The 22673-nt window shown below is 47.5% G+C and overlaps 1 protein-coding gene across 1 annotated transcript in view; it reads left to right on the top strand.

Moving 5' to 3' along the window:
* Positions 1-22673, top strand: part of LOC132587670 (zinc finger protein 135-like) — a 61740-nt gene that overhangs the window by 23434 nt on the left and 15633 nt on the right. Inside the window, exons 7-8 of the mRNA XM_060259987.1 lie at positions 4787-4863; positions 5071-5197. Coding sequence (XP_060115970.1) covers positions 4787-4863; positions 5071-5197 — 204 coding nt within the window. The remainder of the gene's footprint in view (positions 1-4786; positions 4864-5070; positions 5198-22673) is intronic.

Genomic DNA, 22673 nt, shown 5'->3' with positions numbered 1-22673 from the left:
CAAGGCGGCTACCTGAAAACCCAGCTTTTACCGGGGATTGAACTCAAGTCATGAGCAGAGCTTAGGACTGCAGTAGTCCTCTCAAAAGCCTACCCCGCCCCCCCCCCCCCATTCAAAGCATAATGAGAAAGGATGACTCGGACCTCTTGCAAGTTTGGGTTGCTGCCGGATGGTCCCCCCCCCAGCACACCTTTCCTCTGCAGCATCGCCTTCGCCATCTCCCGATGCTTCTCTGCAACCCAAAACAGCAGCATGACATGTGAAGAACTGCTATTAGGGTCGCCAACCCCCAGGAAGCACCTGGAAATCTCCCTCTTATTACAACTGACCTGCAGACTGCAGAGATCAGACCCTGCCCCCCCTTGGGCTCCACCCCCAAAATCTCCAGGTATTTCCCAACCCGGACCTGGCAAGGCCAACTGCTCTGTATAAACAACCTCTGTCCTCTGTAGGGCAAGTCACGCTTATCTTTATTTAAAGAGTTGACTGGCCACAGCTCCCTTGGCACGGAGACTGGGAAACCAGACCGATATCCGAATTGGTCTTCGCTCAGGAAGGATGACCCCAGAGGACAATAATTGATGCAGGAACTCACCACTTTAATGCCAGTAGCTCACAAAGTAGAATTTTTGCTCACAAGATTCTGCAGCGAAGAGGGAACATTGGTACCATTTCGCATTCTAAATCACTTCCTTCCAGCTATACGTAGCTCTGCTCACTATACCTGATTCCTCATCTGATGAAGCGTGGCCTGCAGTTTCCTTGGAGAACCTTGTGGGTTTCGTCTCTTCTCGGATTCCCAAGCTGTAGGCTTGGTCTGAAACTCCTGTTCTGAGCCGCCAGTTTTATAGGTCATGCAGCGCCCTAGGCAGCCACCTACATGGCCTACTCCCACTTGACAGCCATGTTCAGTTCCTAGACGCCTGGGGGGGAGGAGAGGCCTGCCCCTCCTTCTCGCCTCTTCCTCTTTTTCCGTTTTTCCTGCCTGGCAGGCATCTCTCTCTTTCTCCTTCTGTCTCTGGGGGTTGCAGGGAGAGAATTTTCTCCCAGCACAAGCAAGCACTTGAATGGGTGAAGGTGTGGGTGTGTGGTGGGTGGTTGGGTGGGTGGGGAAGGGTCCAAATCCAGCCTCCTTTCCCGGAATCCGGGCTCTGTTCCTTGACTCTGCCCAGAAATGGCTACAAACTCCCAGATGGGAGCTTTCTGGTCGCATTTGAAGTCCTGGTTGGAGGGCAAACAGGAAGCTGGGTTTTCAGGTAACCGGCTCGAGGTTGACTCAGCCTTCCATCCTTCCAAGGTCGGTAAAATGAGTCCCCAGCTTGCTGGGGCGGGGGGAAGTGTCGATGACCGGGGAAGGCAACGGCAAACCACCCCGTAAAAAGTCTGCCGTGAAAACGTTGTGAAAGCAGCGTCACCCCAGAGTCGGAAAAAACTGGTGCTTGCACAGGGGACCTTTCCTTTCCTTTCCTTGGAGGACAAGTATCTTGCAGTTACTCTTAAAATAGCTACATTTGGTTGGTTCGCCTTTAGGACGAGAAAATTACTAGTAGCCTAAAATGCCAGAGTACATTCGTTTTAATGGCCATTGTTGCATATTTTTCAATTTTAATAATATTATAATACTTTTATCGTGTTTTACAGATTGCTAAAGGATATGTATAGTTATCCCTTTTGTTTAAGATGTTGGCTTTTGCCATAAATAAAGTCTATCTGTCTGAAGTCCTGTTTGCACAGGAGATTGGCTACCTTGACCTTTTCTCTCCAAAGTGCAATAGACAGAAATCAAGCAACAGCCTCAACTACCCATGTCCAACCCCTTCCCCTAGTGGAGCTTCACGGCCCTCCTTATACCAATGGAGGAATGAGGAGCTTCAGCCTCCCTTTCTCTGAGATGGCTGAACAGCTGGGGATTCTCTGGGAGCTCAACCCCGGGCAGAGTTACTCTAGAGGAGCCCCACTGAGCAGCAGAAGGCCTGGCTGGAGCTCTTCGTGGAGAGGACTCCTTTTCCCTATGTCTGCAGCACTGCGAGGGTTAAACCCAAGAGCCCCGTGGCGCAGAGTGGTAAAGCTGCAGTGCTGCAGTCGGAGCCCTCTGCTCACGACCTGAGTTCGATCCCAGCAGAAGCTGGTTCAGGTAGCCGGCTCCAGGTTGACTCAGCCTTCCATCCTTCCGAGGTCGGTCAAATGAGTCCCCAGCTTGCTGGGGGGAAAGCGTAGATGGCTGGGGAAGGCAATGGCAAACCACCCCGTCAAAGGTCTGCCGTGAAAACGTTGTGAAAGCAACGTCACCCCAGAGTCGGGAACGACTGGTGCTTGCACTACCTTTACCTTTAAGGGTTAAAGCCACAGAGCCCTTTGCTAGAGAGGCCGAGCAAGGGGGGTGGGGAGAAGAGGAGAGGCTCCTTTGTTTTTTGGAGGGGGGAAGTTGCTTCTGCCTGGGGCAGAGAGCGGGAAGGGCTGCAGATGTGCAACAGCTGGGAAAAGCCCTGCAGCCGCATCCGGGAAAGGTGGACTTGGAAGTATGGGATTGCATGATAACCTTTGAGATCTTTCGAGGGTGGGAGGCTGAGATCCTTCTCTGCCGTGGTTTGCATCGGGTTAGCAACTCCCGGATGGCAAATTCCTGAACTTTTTTTTTTTTTTTTAGGGCGGCGGGGGGGGGTAGTGAATTGTGGGTAAGTCCCAGTTTGGGGACTGGAGAAGCTCAGATAGGAGAAAGAATCCCCCCCTCCTGCCCCGTACAGCCGTTTTCACCTGGGGAGCTGATCTCTGTCTGCAGCGGGGAGGGGGGGGTTGTGATTCCGGAAGAACTTCAGGCCCCACCTGGAGGTTGACAACCGTCTTAGGCACCAGTTTTGCACCCCTCTGGAAGCAGAGTTTGGTGAGGGGTGTGTGTAATAATCAATTTCCTTCAGCTCAAGAAAAGTCAAATGAACAAACGGGATATTCTGTTCCTGTGGTCTTAATTTGCAAACAAACAAAAAGTTGGTCTTTTCCTCTTGGATGTGTAAGAAACAGCCCCTTTCAGCAACCTCTGATACTAGAGAACTTCTTATTCTTCCAGTTAACTCATCAGGTCTACTGAAAGAAGGATACAGAATCTGGGAGTGGGGCAGGACTTGCTCTCTTCCATGCCCTGTCCTCTTACCCCTCTCCCTTGTTGCTGTTTCAGGTGCTGAGACCATGAAGATAGAAGCTACAATCTCTGAAGCAGAAGGAGTTCCTTCCAAGGAAGGGCAAAGGGCACAAGCCATGGAGAGTCCCCAAGTTGTCCTTTCCTATGGTAAGTACCTGGATGTGACTGGGCCCCCTGTGAATTTGATCGGTAGAGAGTTCAGATCTGGGGAAAAAATGATAAATCCTTCTTCACGCAACACAAGAGTTAATTCACAGCACTCGAACCTCTAAAAGGAGATCAGACAAATTCATTGTGGGCCATTCCTCCCCTTAATTTAAATATCCATATTTAACTTTCCTTCTGTAAGAAGAACTCAAAGTGGCTCAGCAGGGCTGGATCTGGGGGGGGGGGAGAGGGGGGTGTTGCCCCAGGCGCCGATGCAGGGGGGCGCCAAATTGGGTATGGAGTTAATTATATATATTAATTAATTGTATTCTATGGGGCCATAAGAAGAAGACGACGTTGGATTTATATTCCGCCCTCCACTCAGAGTCTCAGAGCGGCTCACAATCTGCTTTATCTTCCTCTCCCACAACAAACACCCTGTGAGGTGGGTGGGGCTGAGAGAACTCTTACAGCAGCTGCCCTTTCGAGGACAACTCTGCCAGAGCTATGGCGGACCCAAGGCCATTTCAGCAGGTGCAAGTGGAGGAGTGGGGAATCAAACCCGGTTCTCCCAGATAAGATAGAATGGCCCATAAGGGGGCGTCATTTTTTAATTCCCCCCTCCCTCAAAAAACATGTAAATCCGGTCCTGTGGCTCAGAAGAGAAATGGTAGACAAACCTCAGCAGAGCTATTCAACTGAGTGAATAAAGAGAGCCTCCACCTTCTGGGGCAGCAGATCTCTGAAAACCAGTTTCTAGGGCCCAGTAATAATGGAAAAGGTTGACTTCTGTGTTGTTACTTACAGGGACATCTGGCAAGGTGCCGTGGGAAACAGGATGCTGTTGTAGCAAGCGATACTCCCTCAAAGCTGTGGAGTCCTGTGAGCAAAAAAATCTACTTTGTGATCTACTGACATTAACGTTACGAGCTACTGCATAAATTACTTTGCTCTGGGGCCATTTTTCCTGCGCTGAGACAAGATTGTGTGAGCTGGAGGCTAAAAAATACCTGTGAACTAGCTCACGCTAACTTAGCTTAGAGGGAATATTAGTAGGAAGCATCGCCAAGGAGTTTGGCGAGGGGCTTGGGGCAGACGTGGTGTCAAGTTGATGTTGTCTCTGACTGTAAACCTAAAGTGGTTGAGTGAGCACGCCATGAGACACTCTGAAAACTAATTCGCATCACTGTCGTGTCTCCAGATGTGTTCAAGTCTGGGCAGAATGGGATGGAGACATGGCATTTAACAGAATTTCCACCTCCCTCTTTCCCTCCCAACAGACCACACGCAGGTCTCGCAGAAGGCTGAAATACGTTGGCAGCATTTTAAATCGCTGAGACTCCTAGGTGCCTGGTGCTTCTCTTCTGCCTCTCCCAGAATTTGTTTTAAAGTGTTTAAAAAATTTGTTGAGTGTACACAAGGGAAAGTTTTACAATCCTGGGAAGGTGGTGTGTGAAGCAGGGAACAAACAACCAGGCACTTTTCTGTCCTCCTTTGTCTCAGTCACAGGCAGTGAAGAGATGCTGTTGAGCTGTCATCTTTTCAGAGGTGTGGAAGCAGCTGCTGCCCCTCCAGTCCAGGTAGGAGAGATGAGCAGGGGACAACCTGGGTCCCTCCTCCTTTCTTAGGAGGGCTTTTGCTCCTGCAGTTTCTACAAGGTGTCTGGACAAGAGATCTTCTGAACACTTTTCCCTTTACCCATATCAAGCCTTCCCAGAATACACCCTTCCAGGGTGCAATCTCTGCCTGGCCTAATCTCTGAGGAGGGAATCTGCTTTTTCTTTCAGTGTCCCTTTTCCTTTGAGGAGGTGTCCGTCTATTTCACGGAGGCAGAATGGGCCCTGCTGGATCTGGGACAAAGAGCTCTGTACAGGGAAGTCATGCTGGAGAACTACGGCCATGTGGCCTTTCTGGGTAAGGATCTTTTATAGGTGCCCAAGATGTGAGTTGCTGCCATGGTGATGAGGCATGAATCAAAATACTGAATAGCAATTCACCATTTTGAGGACTGTCCCACTACTGGGGTGGGAGGCTTTGGCATGCAGAAGCTCCCCAGGTCAGTCCACAGCATCTCAGATTAAAAGGGTCACGTAGGTGATGTGAAGATCTCTGCCTAAAACCTTGGAGAGCTGCTGCTGTTCTGAGTAGACAGTGCTGACTATGACGGACCAAGCGTCTGATTCTGTATCAGGCAGCTTCTTGTGTGTGTACTCACCCAGGGGCAACTGAGGCCAGTGTCGTGGCCATCGCTCAAGCCAGTGAAGGTAAAGCTGCAGTACTGTGGTCTGAACTCTCTGCTCATGACCTGAGTTCGATCCCAGCGGAAGCTGGTTCAGGTAGCCGGCTTAGGTTGACTCAGCCTTCCAACCTTCCAAGGTCAGTCAAATGAGTACCCAGCTTGCTGGGGGTAAAGTGTAGATGACTGAAGAAGGCAATGGCTAACCATCCCGTAAAAAGTCTGCCACGAAAACGTTGTGAAAGCAACGTCACGCCAGAGTCGGAAACGACTGGTGCTTGCACAGGGAACTACCTTTACCTTTATATACACACACACACAAACACACACACATATATGATCTCTTGGCTATGCTACACACTGCCATATGATTGATAAATACTTTATCTTATCTTTCTCTAGCTCTCTTTGCAAATGAAGCCAGAAGTATAAGAGAGACTATGGTGGAGAAAGACAATGGCTTTGCATCCAAAGAAAAACTGGAGAGTTTCTCAAGAGGATCCCAAGAGCAAATTTCCTTCCCAGAGGAGCTGGCTGACAGTGAGTATCCTTCATGGTCCTGTGAAGGGAAGAGACATGGAATAGTCATGGGGGATGTCTGATTCACTTCCAAGCAATATTTAGTTTGCTACCATCATATGGATTGCGGAGTATGGAGCAGAGCCAGCTCGTGGGAGTCAGTGAAGTAGGCGGCCATCTGTTGCTGAGCAGTGGCAAGACTTTCGGCCACTCTTGCGGGGGAGGGAGGTGACCTCCAGGGCCCTGGAATCTGCCCCTCCCGAACACGGCTCAGCCCGTCCATTGCTGGGCAGCAGCAGGATTTTTGGCTGCTCTTGGGGGGGGCCTCCACTCCTCCCAAATGTGGCTCAGCCTATCCCTCTTCAGAAGGAGCCAGGAAGGGACTGCTGCTGAGAGAGGTGAGTAGGACGGTTTTGCTGCTTGCCTCCCTCTCTATCCACCCCCTCCTCTCCCCCCACCTTGTGTTGCCTTATTTCTCCTTTCCTCTGCATTGGAAAAAAAAAGTCAGACAGTGTTCATGCGAAGCACATGCGGCCCGGTGAAGTCATGGTGATGTCATTGAGCCCCGCATGTTTCACGCATGCAAAAAAACCAGAAGGTGCGCTGGCATAGGGTGTGGCATGGAGCGCCAGAAACCCTAGCGCCGGGCCTGGCATGGAGAGAGGAAGACCTTCTGGGGACTTAAAATCTGGAGAAACTCTTTCAGGGGAAGAGCTAAACTGTGGCTCTTGAGAGAGTGAGATAACCTTAAAGGATAGATATTTTGGGGAAAGGTGGAGAAGGGTTAAGATCAACCAAGCTGGACGAGGCCAGAGGGACATTAATCCTTTTTTTACTGCAGTCGCATAGATGTTTTTGGACCTTACCAGCCCTCCCAGGTGCTAACAGGATCTCTCTATTCCAGCAGAGGAGGATCAGAGGAATAAAGAGAATGAGGAACTTCATCAGCAAATGCCAGACAGAGTTAAAAATGAAGAACAGAGAAAATGTCAGGAATCAAGGCAGACCTAAGAGAAAGAAAGGCAGCCGTATGGTTGAGAAGCGAGACACAAGAAAGCATAATGTACATTCTCTAAAGCACAGGATAATTAAGTCAAATACATCCATTCATTGTGGAAAGAATTTTAGAAATAGATCACAGCTACTTGTGCACCAAAGAATACATAGAAGGGAGAAACTTTTTGAGTGCTCAGAGTGTGGGAAGAAATTCAGAGTGGCACTCTTCAACTGCACCAAAGAACACACACAGGGGAGAAACGTTTTGAATGCTCAGAATGTGGGAAAAAATTCAGTATGAGGGGGAATTTGCAACTGCATGAAAGAACCCACACAGGGGAGAAACCTTTTGAATGCTCAGAGTGTGGTAAGAGATACGGTCACAGTGTGACTCTTCAAAGGCATCTGAAAATCCACACAGGGGAGAAATCTTTTGAATGTTCAGAGTGTGGGAAGAGATTGAATCAGAGTGGCACTCTTAAACAACATCAGGGATCTCACACAGGGGAGAAACCTTTTGAATGCTCAGAATTTGGAGAGAGATTCAATCAGAGCGGCAAGTTTCAAGTGCACCACAGAACCCACTCAGGGGAGAATTGTTTTGAATGCTCACAGTGTGAAAAGAAATTCAGTCAGAAAGACTCACTGAAAATACACCGAAGAACACACATAAGGGAAGAAACCTTTCAAATGCTTAGAGTGTGGAAAGAGTTTCAGTCAGTTTGGCAATCTTCAACATCATTAGAGAAGCCACACAGGGGAGAAACCTTTTGAATGCTCAGAGTGTGAAAAGAGATTCATATAGAGTGGCACACTTCACCGCCATCAGAGAGCTCACACAGAGAAACCTTTTGAATGCTCAGAGTGCAGGAAGAGATTCAGTAGCAAGGGTGATCTTCAATGGCATCAGAGAACCCACAGAGGGAATCTCTTTTGAATGCTCAGAGTATGGAAAGAGATTCAGTTTGGGTTGCTTTCTTCAGCAGGATGGTTGAAAACCCCCATGGAAGAAACATTTTGAGTGCTCAGAGTGTGAAAACGCATTGTGTAACAGTAGCAGTGTTCAGCATCAACAGAGAACCCACACAGAGGGAAATCCTTTTGAATGCTCAGTGTGGAGCTTCACTCAGTATGGGAATCTTATACAGCATGTAAGAACTCACACAAAGAGAAACCATGTTAACTGTTTAGCCAATGAATAGAGCTTTTGCTCTTATTTCACACCTGTAACAGACCATATAAAAGACTGTAACAGACCATTTAAAGCACTAACACTATGTAAACACTTGTAAAAAGCTTGTGTCTACACAATAGTACAAAAGTCCAGTAGCACCTTTAAGACTAAGCTTTCGAGAAACACAGCTCTCTTCATCAGATGCATGGAGAGTATGTAGAAAGTGGTCAGGGATCTATAGGAGCTAAGGAGAGTGATCACACCCAGCCTGGATTGTGCCTCCTACCTTTTTCATGACTTTTGCAATGGCTTTGCATTTACATGGCATTCACTACCTGCACCTGCTCCTTCCTCTCCTTAGCTCTTATATAACTCTGGGCAGTTTCTATGTCCCCTCTATGCATCTGATGAAGAGAGCTATGTTTCTTGAAAGCATATGCTACAATAAATTTTGTTAGTCTTAAATGTGCTACAGCAGGGGTGGCCAACGGTAATGCTCCAGATGCTTTTTGCCTACAACTCCCATCAGCCCCAGCCATTGGCCATGCTGGCTGGGGGTGATGGGAGTTGTAGGCAAAAACCATCTGGAGAGCTACCGTTGGCTACCCCTGTGCAGCTACAGGACTCTTTACTATCTAGGCTAGACTACTGCAATGCACTGTCTGTTGGCCTTCCCTCAAAATCAATTCAGAAACTGCAGTTGGTTTGGAATCCTTGGATCAGCTATTATCTGGAGGTGGATCAATAGCCCGGGCTGGTCTGATCTCATAATTTCCCAGAAGCTAGGCAGGACTGGCTCTGGCTAGTATTTGAATGGAAGCCCTCCAAGAAATACCAGGGTCATGACACGGAGGCAGGTAAGGGAGAGACCAACCAAGATTACAAGCCTCTGCTCTGCCTGTGATTTGGAAATGAATCTATCAAGAACCAAAGCCTGGGTCCTCCTGGGTCAGCACTCTTTATACCTGAGCAGCACCCAGTTCAGTGTGTTTCTGAGGAGACTGCACACAAGTAAAGGAAAAGCCCTTTAAAATATTTCACAATAATACTTCACTGAACAGCATCGTTTCTGCATCTCAGCAACAGAAAAACAAGAAAAGCTAGCAGTTCTATCGCATACATGAAATACTTGGTTTCAGGTGGCACCTGTCAAGCATGCGGTTTCAATGAGGAGTCGAAGTTGATACAAAACTACGTTTATTGATAAACCGATTCTTTCAGTGTAACAGATTCTTGAGAGTGATGCTGCAAATACATTGATACAATACTTTTAAGGCTTACTTCAAAAGGATTGCGAAAGGTGGGGGCGAGGGAGAGCTCTCACACATAAACTATCATTAATGTCTACATTCTCATAGCGTTATCAGGACTCTGTCCTTGCTTTACCCAGATGTGTCGCTCTCCCTACCAGGAATGTATGGGAAGATGCTGATTACTTCTTCTCAAGTTAGTTTTGTTTCTCTTTACTTCTACTTTGCAAGCAATAAAGCAGGAAGGGGGAGGGGGAAAGAATAACAGAGCTAACAGACCTTTGTCCTCCAAGATATTTCACAGACCAGTGTTATGGAGGACTCTAAAACAATCAATTATCAATGGAATTTTACCATGCTTGACAGGCACCTCTTGTTGCAGACTAAGTATTCCAACTTGTAGCTTAAGTTACTCGACATAAAGCAAAAAAACATCAAGTTTTATGAGCATGGCACGAGCATTAAATTAGTTTAGCTTCCATCTGTTCTATACCTGTCTTATATTTTCTACGTCTTTAGGGTCAAGTGGTCCTAATGAGTCGAACAAGAGTTCTCCTTGATGGAATTTTCCAGAGGGCGTCAGCACCCTAATAATCTCCCCTCTCTCCTAGTTACACTGCTGGATAAAAGTTCTCACAATTAACCAATTACCATTTTCTGGAGTCTGGCCTTGAAAAACATAAGGGCGTTGGCTGCAGGGGCACTCTAATCATGAACACGTGCAAGATGGACTGGGCCACTTAATACTCATGTTAACCCTTGTGGTAACTCAGGTGTTTTGCTTCACAGATCCATTCCCCTTATACTGGTTGGGATTGTGGGGTTTGATGTTGAATATGGTTCCGTCCTTTCAGAAGAATTTTTACAGTTCAATTTCTTCCCCGTATCAGAATGGTCACTTTCTCTCTGCTCTAACCTGGTTAGCCCAGGATAGCCTGATCTTGTCTAGCTTGCTACCTAGTGCTGTGTAATAGTAAACAGCTGGAACGACTGGCTGCCAGACAATCTTAGGATCTCCTGGCTACACTACACACTGCCATACCATAAATAACTAAATACTTTCTCTATCTCTCTCTGTGAAAGAATCCAGAAGTGTTAGAGAGACTATGGCAGAGACAGACAACAGCCTTGAATCCGAAGAATGGCTGGAGAGTTCATCAAGAGGATCCCAAGAACATATTTCCCTCCCAAAAAAGATGGCTGAGCGTGAGTATCCTTCACAGTTATATCAAGGGAACAGGCAAGGAACAGTCATGGGTGTCAGAACTTGAAGAACTTCAAACGAGGCTCATAACTTTGTTTCAAAGTTTAAAGCGTTTATTGAGAACTGTGTTCAGGAGAAAGACGAGTTGATTCTGATAACGAGCTCAGCAATGGTTACATTCTTTATGCAATCCTAACTACAACAATAAAACCGATTCTCACACTTTGGGAGACACTAGTCTGTTCCCAGGGCTCCTTATCTTTGCGGAGGAGGAAGGAGTCCTGGGGAGATGTCCTGGCAGAGTGGCTTCAAAGGACACCTGCAGATGTTTCCCTGGGATTCACAGTCACCCTCCAGTGATCACAGTTTGTTTGAAATGCAAGGCATTTGGTTACAATGCTAGCTACAAAGCTTGCTCTCTACTAACAGTTACAATATGGAGTCGGTTAAGGTAAGAGTGTTTAACTAAGCATACATAACAGATACAAGTTCTGACATACTGCCCCCCCTAAGCCTTCGCTCGGGCTTGTGTGGGTACAGTAGGTGGAATTTCTTAAGCAATTGCGGGGCGGTCACGTCACTGGCTTTGACCCACTCATCACAACTAGGGGGGAAGTACTTCCATCTTATCAGATAGTACAACACCCCACATCGGACCCTGGAGTCCAGAATCTCCTGCACCTCATGGTGGCTCTGGCCCTTCACTTGAGTAGGAGGTGGCTCCGGAGGGCGAGGGTGCCAGGACGTAGCTCCAGGGTCTTTGCGAAGAAGGCTGCAATGAAAAACAGGGTGAATCTTACTAAACATTTTGGGTAGCTCCAGTTCTACTGTGACCTCGTTGATCACGCGTTTTATCTTAAAGGGACCCAAGTATTTGTAAGCCAGTTTCCGACATGTTTGTGCAAGGGGGAGGTTCTTGGTGGAGAGAAACACTGAATCCCCTTCCTTAAGCGCCCACTGGCGGGAGTGCTTTCGATCAAAATGTTTTTTATAGTCCTCCTTAGCACTCTCCAGATTCTCTTGTATCACCTTCCAGCCCTTCCCGATCCCTTCCCACCACTGTTGACAGGAGGTTGGTTCAGGGGTGTCTTTGGCTGTAGGAAGGAGGGGGAAGGGTTTTCCCTCGTAACCATTGACGACCTGGAAAGGGGAGGTTTTGGTGGAGCTATGTAAGCTGTTATTGTACCCATACTCTGCAAAGGGCAATAGTTCCACCCAGTTGGACTGCTGGTAGTTGACATAGCACCTGAGGTATTGCTCTAGCAGCCCGTTAACCCTCTCCGTCTGGCCGTCCGTCTGGGGTGGTAGGCGGAGCTGAGCCCCTGCTCCATGCCCGTGAGTTTGCAAAACTCCCGCCAGAAGTTGGCAACGAACTGTGGCCCGCGGTCGCTAATCACCTTATCTGGGAATGAGTGGAGGTGGACCACGTGATGGAAAAATAGGTGGGCCAATTTCTTAGCTGTGGGTAACTTCTTGCAGGGGATGAAGTGGGCCTGCTTCGAGAAAGTATCCACCACTACTAAAATTACTGTCTTCCCTTGGGAAGGTGGTAGCTCTACTATGAAGTCCATCGAAACCACGGCCCAGGGCCTCGCGGCTGTTGGTAGTGGTTGGAGGAGCCCGGGGTTTGAGTTCGTTGGGGTGGGCGAGCACAGGCTCGCTTGTGAACAGCCTTTTCAGTTCATCAAAGGCTTGCTGGCATTGGGGTGTCCAACTCAGGCGGGCTCCGGGCTTTTTCGCTTCCTCCCCCTTCCCCTTGGTCTTGAGAAGTTCAGTGAGGGGTAGCATTACCCAGGCGAACCCTTTTATGAACCCGCGGTAAAAATTTGCGAACCCCAAGAAAGATTGTAACTGCCATCGGGTTCGGGGTGGTTCCCAATCTAGTACCGCTTGAATTTTGGCGGGGTCCATCGCCAGCCCTTCCCCGGACACCCGAAACCCCAGGTAGTCGAGTTCCGCTTGATGAAACTCGCATTTGGTTAGCTTAGCGTATAGCTTGTTCTGATACAACGTGGTCAGCACCTTTCGGACTAAGGGAACGTGGGATTCTAAGTCTTTTGAATAAATAATGATGTCATCCAGGTACACCACCACCCCCTTATACAAGTATTCCCTCAGTACTTCATTGATAAAATTCATGAACACTCCCGGTGCCCCTTGGAGTCCAAACGGCATCACCAGGTACTCGAACTGTCCCATAGGGGTGTTAAACGCCGTTTTCCATTCATCCCCCTCCTTAATCCGCACCCAGAAATATGCATCTCTGAGGTCGAGCTTGGTGAACACTTTACCCTCCGCCACCGTGCTCAGGAGGTCTTTTATCAGTGGGATAGGGTAGGCATTGGACATAGAAATCCCATTTATCCCGCGAAAGTCAGCGCAAAGCCTCAGGCTCCCGTCCTTCTTCTTCCGGAACAGGACCGGGGCCGCATGCGGGGCGGTGGCAGGGCGGATGAACCCTCTCTTCAAATTTTTGTCTATGAATTTCTTTAATTCCGCCTTCTCCGCCCACCCCATCGAATAGAGCTTGGCTTTCGGTAGTTCCTGGCCCGGTATTAGTTCTATAGCACAGTCTGTAGGGCGGTGCGGGGGCAGCTCGTCTGCTTCCTCCTCGCTGAACGCCCTTTTCAAATCCTGATACTCCCTGGGAATTGATTTGACCTCCTCTACGGTCAGGCATAGTCTCTCGTTTTGCGGCGGGGGTTTGGGGCCCCACTCCCTCCGCCAGTGGTGGTGCTCACACCCCCAGTCAGGGAAGTTGACGATCTGGGCTTCCCACTGTATGTCGGGCTGGTGTCTGGCTAGCCACCCTGTTCCCACCACCACATCGAAAGAGGACGATGGGGCTATCACAAACAACTCCATCCCCCAGTGTTCCTTCGTTCCCACCGGCACCGCCTGAGTCTCTTCGGTGCATGGCCCGCCTTTCATTACCGTCCCGTCCATTTGTTCAAATTGGATCGGGTGGGGCAGGGGGGACGTAGTTAGCCCTAGCGCCTCTACTAGGCGGGGGGTGATGATATCCCTCGTGCACCCCGAGTCTGTTAGGGCCCGGGCGTGCATGAACCGCTTTAGTTTGGGGTTTAACAAAGTCACGGCCATAAATAATAGTTCCCCAGTTACTCTCACCGTGATTGGTGCCGTCGATTCTCTGACCTGCTTCGCGGCACCCATTAAAGCAGGTCGCTGTCGTTTCCCGTCAGCTCGGGGTCCCAGGATTCTTCGCTCGACTCCTCGATTGTTATAACATCCTCGTCAATCGCCAGGGATGTGGTGACGGCGCCCCGACTGGGCTCCCTTGCTCTCCCCCCAGTCTTCTTCGGGGTTGCGGCTGGCGGTTGGGCGGCGGGGTCGCGAGTGTTGGTTTCTCGGGGCAGTTAGATGCCAGGTGCCCCGGGTTGCCGCATCTGAAGCATTTCCTTCCCCCGGGGGATCCTCTGGGCGTTGAGGTCGTAGGGGCCCTTTTTCCGTCAGGCTTGGTTGGGCTGGGACTCAGCTTCCCCCACTTCTTGGCTTGTTGTTGTTCTGACAATGGGGGGGTTTCTGATCGACGTTTTAGCAATATTTCATTTGGAACAATCAAACTGCTCCCTGGGTAAGGAGGGAGGGAGGCCTTCTGGGGGCCTGAAATCAGGAAGCTCAGAAATTCCCAGCAAGATCTCATCTGTTGATTTTGGGGGGCAGAAGTATCCTTAAACACTAGATATTGTGGGTAAAGGTGGAGGGGAGGTTAAGATCAGCCAAGCTGTATGATTCCAGAGGGTTGTGAGTCCTTTCCTACTGCAGTCCCATAGATGGCTTTGGACCTCACCACCCCTCCCACGTGCTAACAGGATCTCTCTCTTTATTCCAGCAGAGGATGATCAGAGGAATGCGGAGGGTGAGGAATTTCAGCAGCAATTGCCGAAGACAGTTAAACATGAAGACCTGGAAGAAAATGTCAGGAATCGAGGAAGACCAAAGAGAAAGAAAAGCGACTGTATTGTTGCGAAGCAAGATGGAAGAAAGTGTGCTGAACATTTTCCAAAGCTCATGAAAATGATGCTGAATAGATCCATTCTGTGTGGAAAATATTTTAGAAATAGATCACAGCTCCTCGTACACAAAAAAATGCACAGAGGGGAGAAACCCTTTGAATGCTCAGAGGGTGAAGACAAATGCGGTCAGAGTGGCACTCTTCAAAAGCATCAGAGAAGCCACACTGGGGAGAAACCTTTTGAATGCTCAGAATGTGGAATGAGATTCAGTGAGAGGGGGGTTCCTCAAAAGCATCAGAGAATGCACACAGGGGAGAAACTTTTTGTATGCTCAGTGTGCGGAAAGAAATTCAGTGAGAGGGGGGCTCTTCAAAAGCATCAGAGAACTCACACAGGGGAGAAACCTTTTGAATGCTCAGATTGTGGAAAGAGATTTGGTCAGAAGGTCCACCTTCAAGTGCATCAGAGAACCCACACTGGGGAGAAACCTTTTGAATGTTCAGAGTGTGGAAAGGGATTTAGTGAGATGGGGACTCTTCGTCGGCATCAGAGAATTCACACAGGGGAGAAACCTTTTGAATGCTCAGAGTGTGGAAAGAGATTCAGTGAGAGGTGGGTTCTTCAACAGCATTACAGAATCCACACCGGGGAGAAACCCTTTGAATGCTCAGATTGTGGAAAGAGATTTGGTCAGAATCCCCACCTTCAAGTGCATCAGAGAACCCACACTGGGGAGAAACCTTTTGAATGTTCAGAGTGTGGAAAGGGATTTAGTGAGAGGGGGACTCTTCGAAAGCATCAGAGAAGCCATACTGGGGAGAAACCATTTGAATGCTCAGAGTGTGGAAAGAGATTCAGTGAGAAGGGGGTTCTTCAAAGGCATCACAGAATCCACACTGGGGAGAAACCTTTTGAATGCTCAGATTGTGGAAAGAGATTCAGTGAGAAGGGGATCCTTCAAAAGCATCAGAGAATGCACACAGGGGAGAAACCATTTGTATGCTCTGTGTGCGGAAAGAAATTCAGTGAGAGCGGGAGTCTTCGAAAGCATCAGAGAATTCACACAGGGGAGAAACCTTTTGAATGCTTAGAGTGTGGGAAGAGATTTGGTCAGAATGGCCAACTTCAAGTGCATCTCAGAACCCACACAGGGGAGAAACCTTTTGAATGCTCAGATTGTGGAAAGAGATTCAGTGAGGGGGGATATCTTCAAAAGCATCAGAGATGGCACACAGGGGAGAAACCTTTTGCATGCTCAGTGTGTGGAAAGAGATTTGGTCAGAATCCCCACCTTCAAGTGCATCAGAGAACCCACACAGGGGAGAAACCTTTTGAATGCTTAGAGTGTGGAAAGAAATTCAGTGCGAGGTGGACTCTTCAAGTGCATCAGAGAACCCACACGGGAGAAACCTTTCGAATGCTCAGATTGTGGAAAGAGATTCAATGAGAAGGGGATCCTTCAAAAGCATCAGAGAACTCACACAGGGGAGAAACCTTTTGTATGTTCAGTGTGAGGGAAGAGATTTGGTCAGAATGGCCAACTTCAAGTGCATCTGAAAACCCACACTGGGGAGAAACCTTTGAATTCTCAAGAGTGTTGGAAAAGATTCAGGTCGAGTGACACACTTCAGCAACATCTGACCACCCACAGAGGGTGTAAAGATAGTGGCCTGAGAGCATGGCAACATAACTAAGGCTTATCTGGGTTATGTTCTATAAGCTATACAGTTATAATAAATAAAAATATATTTAGAAGGACATAGAAAACAGTTAAAAGACAAATGCAAAAAAAGCCCATCCACAGCAGACCTAGCCAAGGTTTATTCTTCCATCAGGCACTCTGAAGCATAGGGCAAGGAAAGTATTCTGGCAGCAAGGCGGTAAGGTGGAGGTTGGGAAGCTAATCAGCTAACCAATGGGGAGGGCTTCTGTCGAGTCCCCGGCAGTTCAGCTAACAACACAGGTCATTGGTAATAAATGACTTTATTGAAAAACTGACTTCCATAGGGCAAGATGGTTCTTGCAAAAACTTATTATGGTGGGCCTATTGCCCTACTAATATAACCCACAAGATCTGTTATATTTTTGAAACACAAAGGCACCAAGCAAACTGACCCTCCCGCCAAAGTTCGGTTCCCACATCCCTGTTTGCAGGTGGAGACATAATCATCAAAAGACAGTCGACTGACCTTGACTGTCTCAGAGACCAAGCAGAGAAACTTAAGTCAGTTACGCAAAGAGATAGAGGCACAGCATAAGCAGAGGTAACTTCAGGTCAGATTGTAATACAGAACAAATGGCGAGAGGTACTCTTGACATACTGGCCCCCCAAAGACCCCCTCACCCCGGGTTTGTCATGGGTGCTTTGATGGAAAGATTTAATGAGTTTGGGGGCACGTATGTCAGACTTCTGGACCCATCCTGCATCACTAATGGGAAATAAGTAGTAGAGTTCCTCCCTCTTTGATTTCAAATCCAAGATGTCTTGCACCTTATGGTGTATCTGACCCCGACACATAACTCCTGGCACGTAGTCTGTGACCTTACACCTGCCTTGATCAACTCTGGACCATGTGGCAAGGCATACAATAAGACACTGGATGCGATATGTATGCCCTTGATTAGGATATAAGGCTATAGAATAAGAGGCCTCGAGAATATCTTTAAGCCTTTGTGGTCCAGTATTGTTCTATTGTTTTGTTGTATTCTGTATTAGGAGCCAATATGTGTACTCCGTTTTCTGACCTCTGAAGAAGACCCGTCTAGGTCGAAACGTGTCAGGTCAAGTTAAGCGAAGTGGGTTCCCATTGTGGTTTTATGACTGTACAAAGCACAGAGGCTAATGATGGCTGAATGATGGTTTTAACTTTCTATAATAAATACATGTATGTTTGCTTACGATTTATTATACATTGTTTCAGAACTTTTCTTGTAGAAAAAGTCCGGCAGGAACTTGTTTGCATATTAGGCCACACCTCCTGATATCACCATTGTTTCACCAAGGGCTTTTTTGTAGAAAAGGCCTGGCAGGAGCTCATTTGCATATTAGGCCACACCTCATTAGGCCAAGCCACTGGAACTGCATTCCTGCTCAAAAAAGCCCTGCATTGTTTTTAATGTTTGACCTTTTAATTGCATGTTACCCTTGAGGTTTCTTACTGTATCTGACCCCGAACGATGGTTGGGGGAGGTGTCGCTGCTGGGGGCCTCCACTGTGCAGGCCCAGGATCGCGTTTCAGTAGGCTGCGATGAAAACGGGCAAATATGTTTTAGAGCTTTAGGCAATTGAAGCTCAACAGACACATTATTGATAACTCGCTTTATGGAGAAAGGTCCCAAATATTTCAGTCCCAGTTTCTTGGAAGGCTGACTGTTGGGCAAGTTCTCAGTGGAAATGTAGACCTTATCACCTGGTTTAAAGGCCCAGAGTTTTCCATCCTTTTTATCATATTGTTTGTTTTTTTCACCGTGATGCAACTGGGTAGCCCATCACATATTGAGAAACACCACGGTGTAATCCTGGCCGCCAAAATTGTCCTTGTATAAAACGTGGTGCTGTTACAAAACTGAATTCCACATCCCACCCCACCCCAAATTAGCATCATGAGAGCTCTCGAGCACAATCTTGCAGAGAGGCGGGGGAATATATAACTTGGCATCTTGGTACCAGAGCCCATCCTCCTGACATACTAGGTCAGGGGTGGCCAAACTGTGGCTCTTTCACACATATTGTGTGGCTCTCAAAGCCCCCACCGCCCCATTGGCCAGCTTGGAGAAGGCATTGGTCTCTTTAAATCCCTTCTCCAAGCCAAGCTAGCTGGCAGCTTAGAGAATGCATTTAAAGTTAACGTTGCTTTCTTTCCACCTCTCCCTCCCACCATCTATTTGCCTCCCTCCCTCCCTGGGGGCTCTCAAACATCTGATGTTCATGTCTTGCGGCTCTCAAACATCTGGCATTTATTCTATGTGGCTCTTACCTTAAGTGTGTGGCCACCCCTGAACTAGATTCTCCCCCTTGGGCAGTTGATGTGTTAGCTCCTCCCAGAGGGCGGATTGGAAGTCCGTCCCTAGAGGCGGAGTGGGAGGGCCCGCCTGAGCCTGACGTCGAGCGGCCACCATTGCTCCCAATTGGTTAGGGGTGAAGAGGGAGTCAATAACGACCTCCCTTTTGCTTTCATGTTGGGGGAGGTGCCACGGGGCATCAACAAGAAAGTTTTGTTTCCCAGGGATGTGCAGGAGGATGAAGTGAAACTGAGAGAAGAGCCCCGCCCATCGGACTTGTTTGGTGGACCGTTTGCGAGTAGCCACCGCCTCCAAATTTTTGTGATTTGGTCCAAATTTCAAACAGAACCCCGGCACCTTCTAAAAACTGGCACCATGTCTCTAGGCGTTTGAAGGAGGTTACAAGGGAGGTTGGCTTGATTCCAATAAGAATAATTGATTAAATTTGACGTTATTACATCAGTCGACACAGAAATATAACTCTTGGAAGAGAATTACACGTTTGAATCAGAAGATCTATTCTTTGTTGAATGAAAAATATTTAGATGTCTGGATTGAGTTTTTTGAAGCCCACACCGCTGTGGAAGAATGATTGAAACGAAGTTTTTCAAAACCTGGGGTCTTTGTATGGTGGACCACTTGGGCAGAGACAGAAAACTGCATGGGACTTGATTTATTTACATTGCCTAATGTCAGGTTCTTTTTTCTATTACTGCCATGTCTCTAGGGCCAGTTTAATGGTGGAGGCCTCTTTATCTCCAGCTGACCAATTTCTCTCGGTAGCATTGAACTTTTTTTGACACGTAAGCACAGGGATGTAACTTGCCATCCTCCCCCTCTTGTAACAGATTGCCCGCCCTGACCACATCGCTTCCGTCACATTGCGCCACAAATTTCTTATTTTCACCTGGGTGAATAAGGATGCATTCTGAGGTGAAGAGAGTTTTTGGGTTATCAAACGTAGCCTGACACTTTGGGGACCATTCTAGGTGGACCCCTGATTTCTTCACTTCTGGACCCTTCCCTTGGTCCGGAGGTCTGTTAAGGGAAGGGCCACTTCTGCAAAGTTGCTTATAAATGTTCTATAGAAATCCATGAACCCAAGAAATGACTCACACCTGACAGCTTCTAGTGTCCTAGAAGTTTAGAGAGAGCCAGCCTGGTGTACTGGTTAAGTGCGCTGACTCTTATCTGGGAGAACCGGGTTTGATTCCCCACTCCTCCACTTGCAGCTGCTGGCATGGCCTTGGGTCAGCCATAGCTCTGGCAGAGGTTGTCCTTGAAAGGGCAGCTGCTGTGAGAGCCCTCTCCAGCTCCACCCACCTCACAGGGTGTCTGTTGTGGGGGAGGAAGGTAAAGGAGATTGTGAGCCGCTCTGAGAGTCTGAGTGGAGGGTGGGATATAAATCCAATATCATCATAATCATCTTCTTCCTGGTCCCAGTGATGGACCTCCTGATGGCACCTGGTTTTCTTGACCACTGTGTGACACAGAGGGTTGGACTGGATGGGCCATTGACCTGATCCAACATGGCTTCTCTTATGTTCTTATGACTTCTGCCTAACTATTCTTATTGGGAAAAGCCAGCTTCAGCCTATGAACCCCTTTAGCCACTCATGTGGCTATCTCTGTGGTGTCTTCCCAAAATGCAGGCAAATGACCACTCTGCGTTTCTCAACTGCAACATATCAGCTAATCAGACTAGCCTAAGGAAACAGCCTTGGAGAGAAACAGACTTGTAGGAGTGATAGTACCTGTGAACACAGGAATTAACACACCCAGCAGAGAGATTCCCTTCAAGCTGGAAGCTTTCTCTTTTTAAAAGTTTAAATATTTTATTGAGAAGAAAAAATGTAGTACAACAAACAACTGGTAACCAATAGTTTGTAACAACAATATGAGAAAAGAAAAATACAATCATTGTCACATATATCACATTTGAATACTATATGCAATTTGCTATACACACTACATTACAGACACCTTAGCCAACAAATGCTTACTTGCATGGTATAACAAGGTTGTAAAAGTCATAATAACAGTATTAAAATATTACTCTACTGTATATGGGCAAAAAGAGAGCAATATCTTTCTGCTGAAGTTAAAAGAAAATCAAATTGGTGTAATAAGGGTTCTTGGGTAAGATCTCTTTGTCAGACTTGGAACTTCAAAGTAAAACGGACCATCATTTGTAGCAAAGTTAATCCATTTATTTGAGGACTAGTCGTCTGGGTCAGGAACGAGTTGAGATTGATACAATTCAAAGCAAAGCATACCATTTTAACCTCTAACATCAAAAGCTAAACAATAAAACCATTCTCACACTTTCGGGAGGCAACTGCCGGTTCTCGTACCTCCTTATCTCTTTCCCAAGGAAGGAACCCTGCTGGTTACCTTGAGGCTTACTATCTTCAAAGTCCTGCTACATTTGTTAGTGCTATGCAAGGAATTCTCATGGGAGTTAGTAACTGTTGCAAAATGGTTTGAAATGCAAACCTTTATTCCCAGGGTTAGTAGAGTCATTCAAAATGGAGTTAGTTAGGGCAAGGGGACATGAACAGTTTAAAGCACATTTAAACAGGTAAGTTCCAACGTCTGACACTCTTATCTACAAGATAATTTACCACAGGTGACCATAAAGCTTTAAATGATTTCTGATAATGATCTAGGTTAGATATTAGAGAGTGGCTTGCAATTTCACCATTCAGGAAGAAATCCCACAGTTTATGTTGGCACATCAGGATTGTGGGCGGTGAGTTTTCCCTCCATTTTTGGAAGCTCTCTTGACACAGGTGAGAAACCTTTGAAATTCTAAGAGTGTGGGAAAAGATTCAAACCGAGTCGCCTTCTTCAACAGGACCTTAAACCCCACATGGAAGAAACAGTTTGTGCACTCAGAGTGCGGAATGACCTTGAGGAACAGCAGCAGTCTTCAACATCATTCAAGAACCCACACAGAGGGAAAACCTTTTGGATGCTCAGAGTGTGGAGTTTCACTCATCAAGTAAATTTTCTGCAGCCTCTAAGAACTCGCATGAAGAGAAAAAAGATCATGATAGACCATGCATTAGGCACTATATAAACTCTTGTAGAAAGTGTGAATCTGCACAGAAATCTTATTCTAACCAGAAAGAAATGGAAGGAGCTTTAGTCATGTTTGAAGCCCTCAAATAGATCTCAGATCTATGGGTCAGCCTTAGCTCTGGCAGAGGTTGTCCTTGAAAGGGCAGCTGCTGTGAGAGCCCTCTCCAGCCCCACCCACCTCACAGGGTGTCTGTTGTGGGGGAGGAAGATAAAGGAGATTGCGAGCCGCTCTGAGACTCTGAAATATATAAATCCAGTATCACCTTCTTCTTCTTGATCCAATAGAATACAGAATGAGGTAAAACCATAAAAACATAGTATTTAAACCATTCCCAATGTCTAAACATTTGAAAAGCAAGATCGCAGTGCTGGCATTCAGTCACGAGAAGGTGCCAGGAAGATGTGAAAAAAGGCCCGGTGGAGTACCACCACGCTGCGGCCACGGTAGAGAAGGCCCTGACCCTGACTGAAGCCAACTTGATATCCATGACTCCATAGGGTTTTCAAGGCAGGAGACACGAAGAGGTGGTTTGCCACTGCCTGCCTATGCGTAGTAACCCTGGATTTCCTTGGTGGTCTCCCATCCAAACATGGACCAGGGCTGACCCTGCTTAGTTTCTGAGATTGGGCTGGTACAGCCCATCCAGTTTAGGGCCCTTAGCATCTTGGAACACATGAGGCTGCCTTATACCAAAACAGGTCAATGGCCCATCAAAGTCAGTATTGTCTCTGCAGACTGGCATTAGCTCTCCAGGGTCTTTTAAACTGGAAATGCCGGGGATTGAATTTGGGAATTTCTGCATGCCGAGCAGATGCTCTACTGCTGAGCCAGATCAAGAACTTCCACATCCCCTCCTGCTCGGTCCCTTTTAACTGAAGATTCAGGGATTGAACCTGGGACCTTCTGCATGCCAAGCAGATGCTCTACTGCTGAGCCAGATCAAGAAC

Source organism: Heteronotia binoei, chromosome 19 (genome assembly GCF_032191835.1).
Source record: "Heteronotia binoei isolate CCM8104 ecotype False Entrance Well chromosome 19, APGP_CSIRO_Hbin_v1, whole genome shotgun sequence".
In the NCBI taxonomy this organism is placed as follows: Eukaryota; Metazoa; Chordata; class Lepidosauria; order Squamata; family Gekkonidae; genus Heteronotia; species Heteronotia binoei.
The sequence above is the reverse complement of the archived record's forward strand: the minus strand, read 5'-3'. Positions and strand labels throughout refer to the sequence as shown.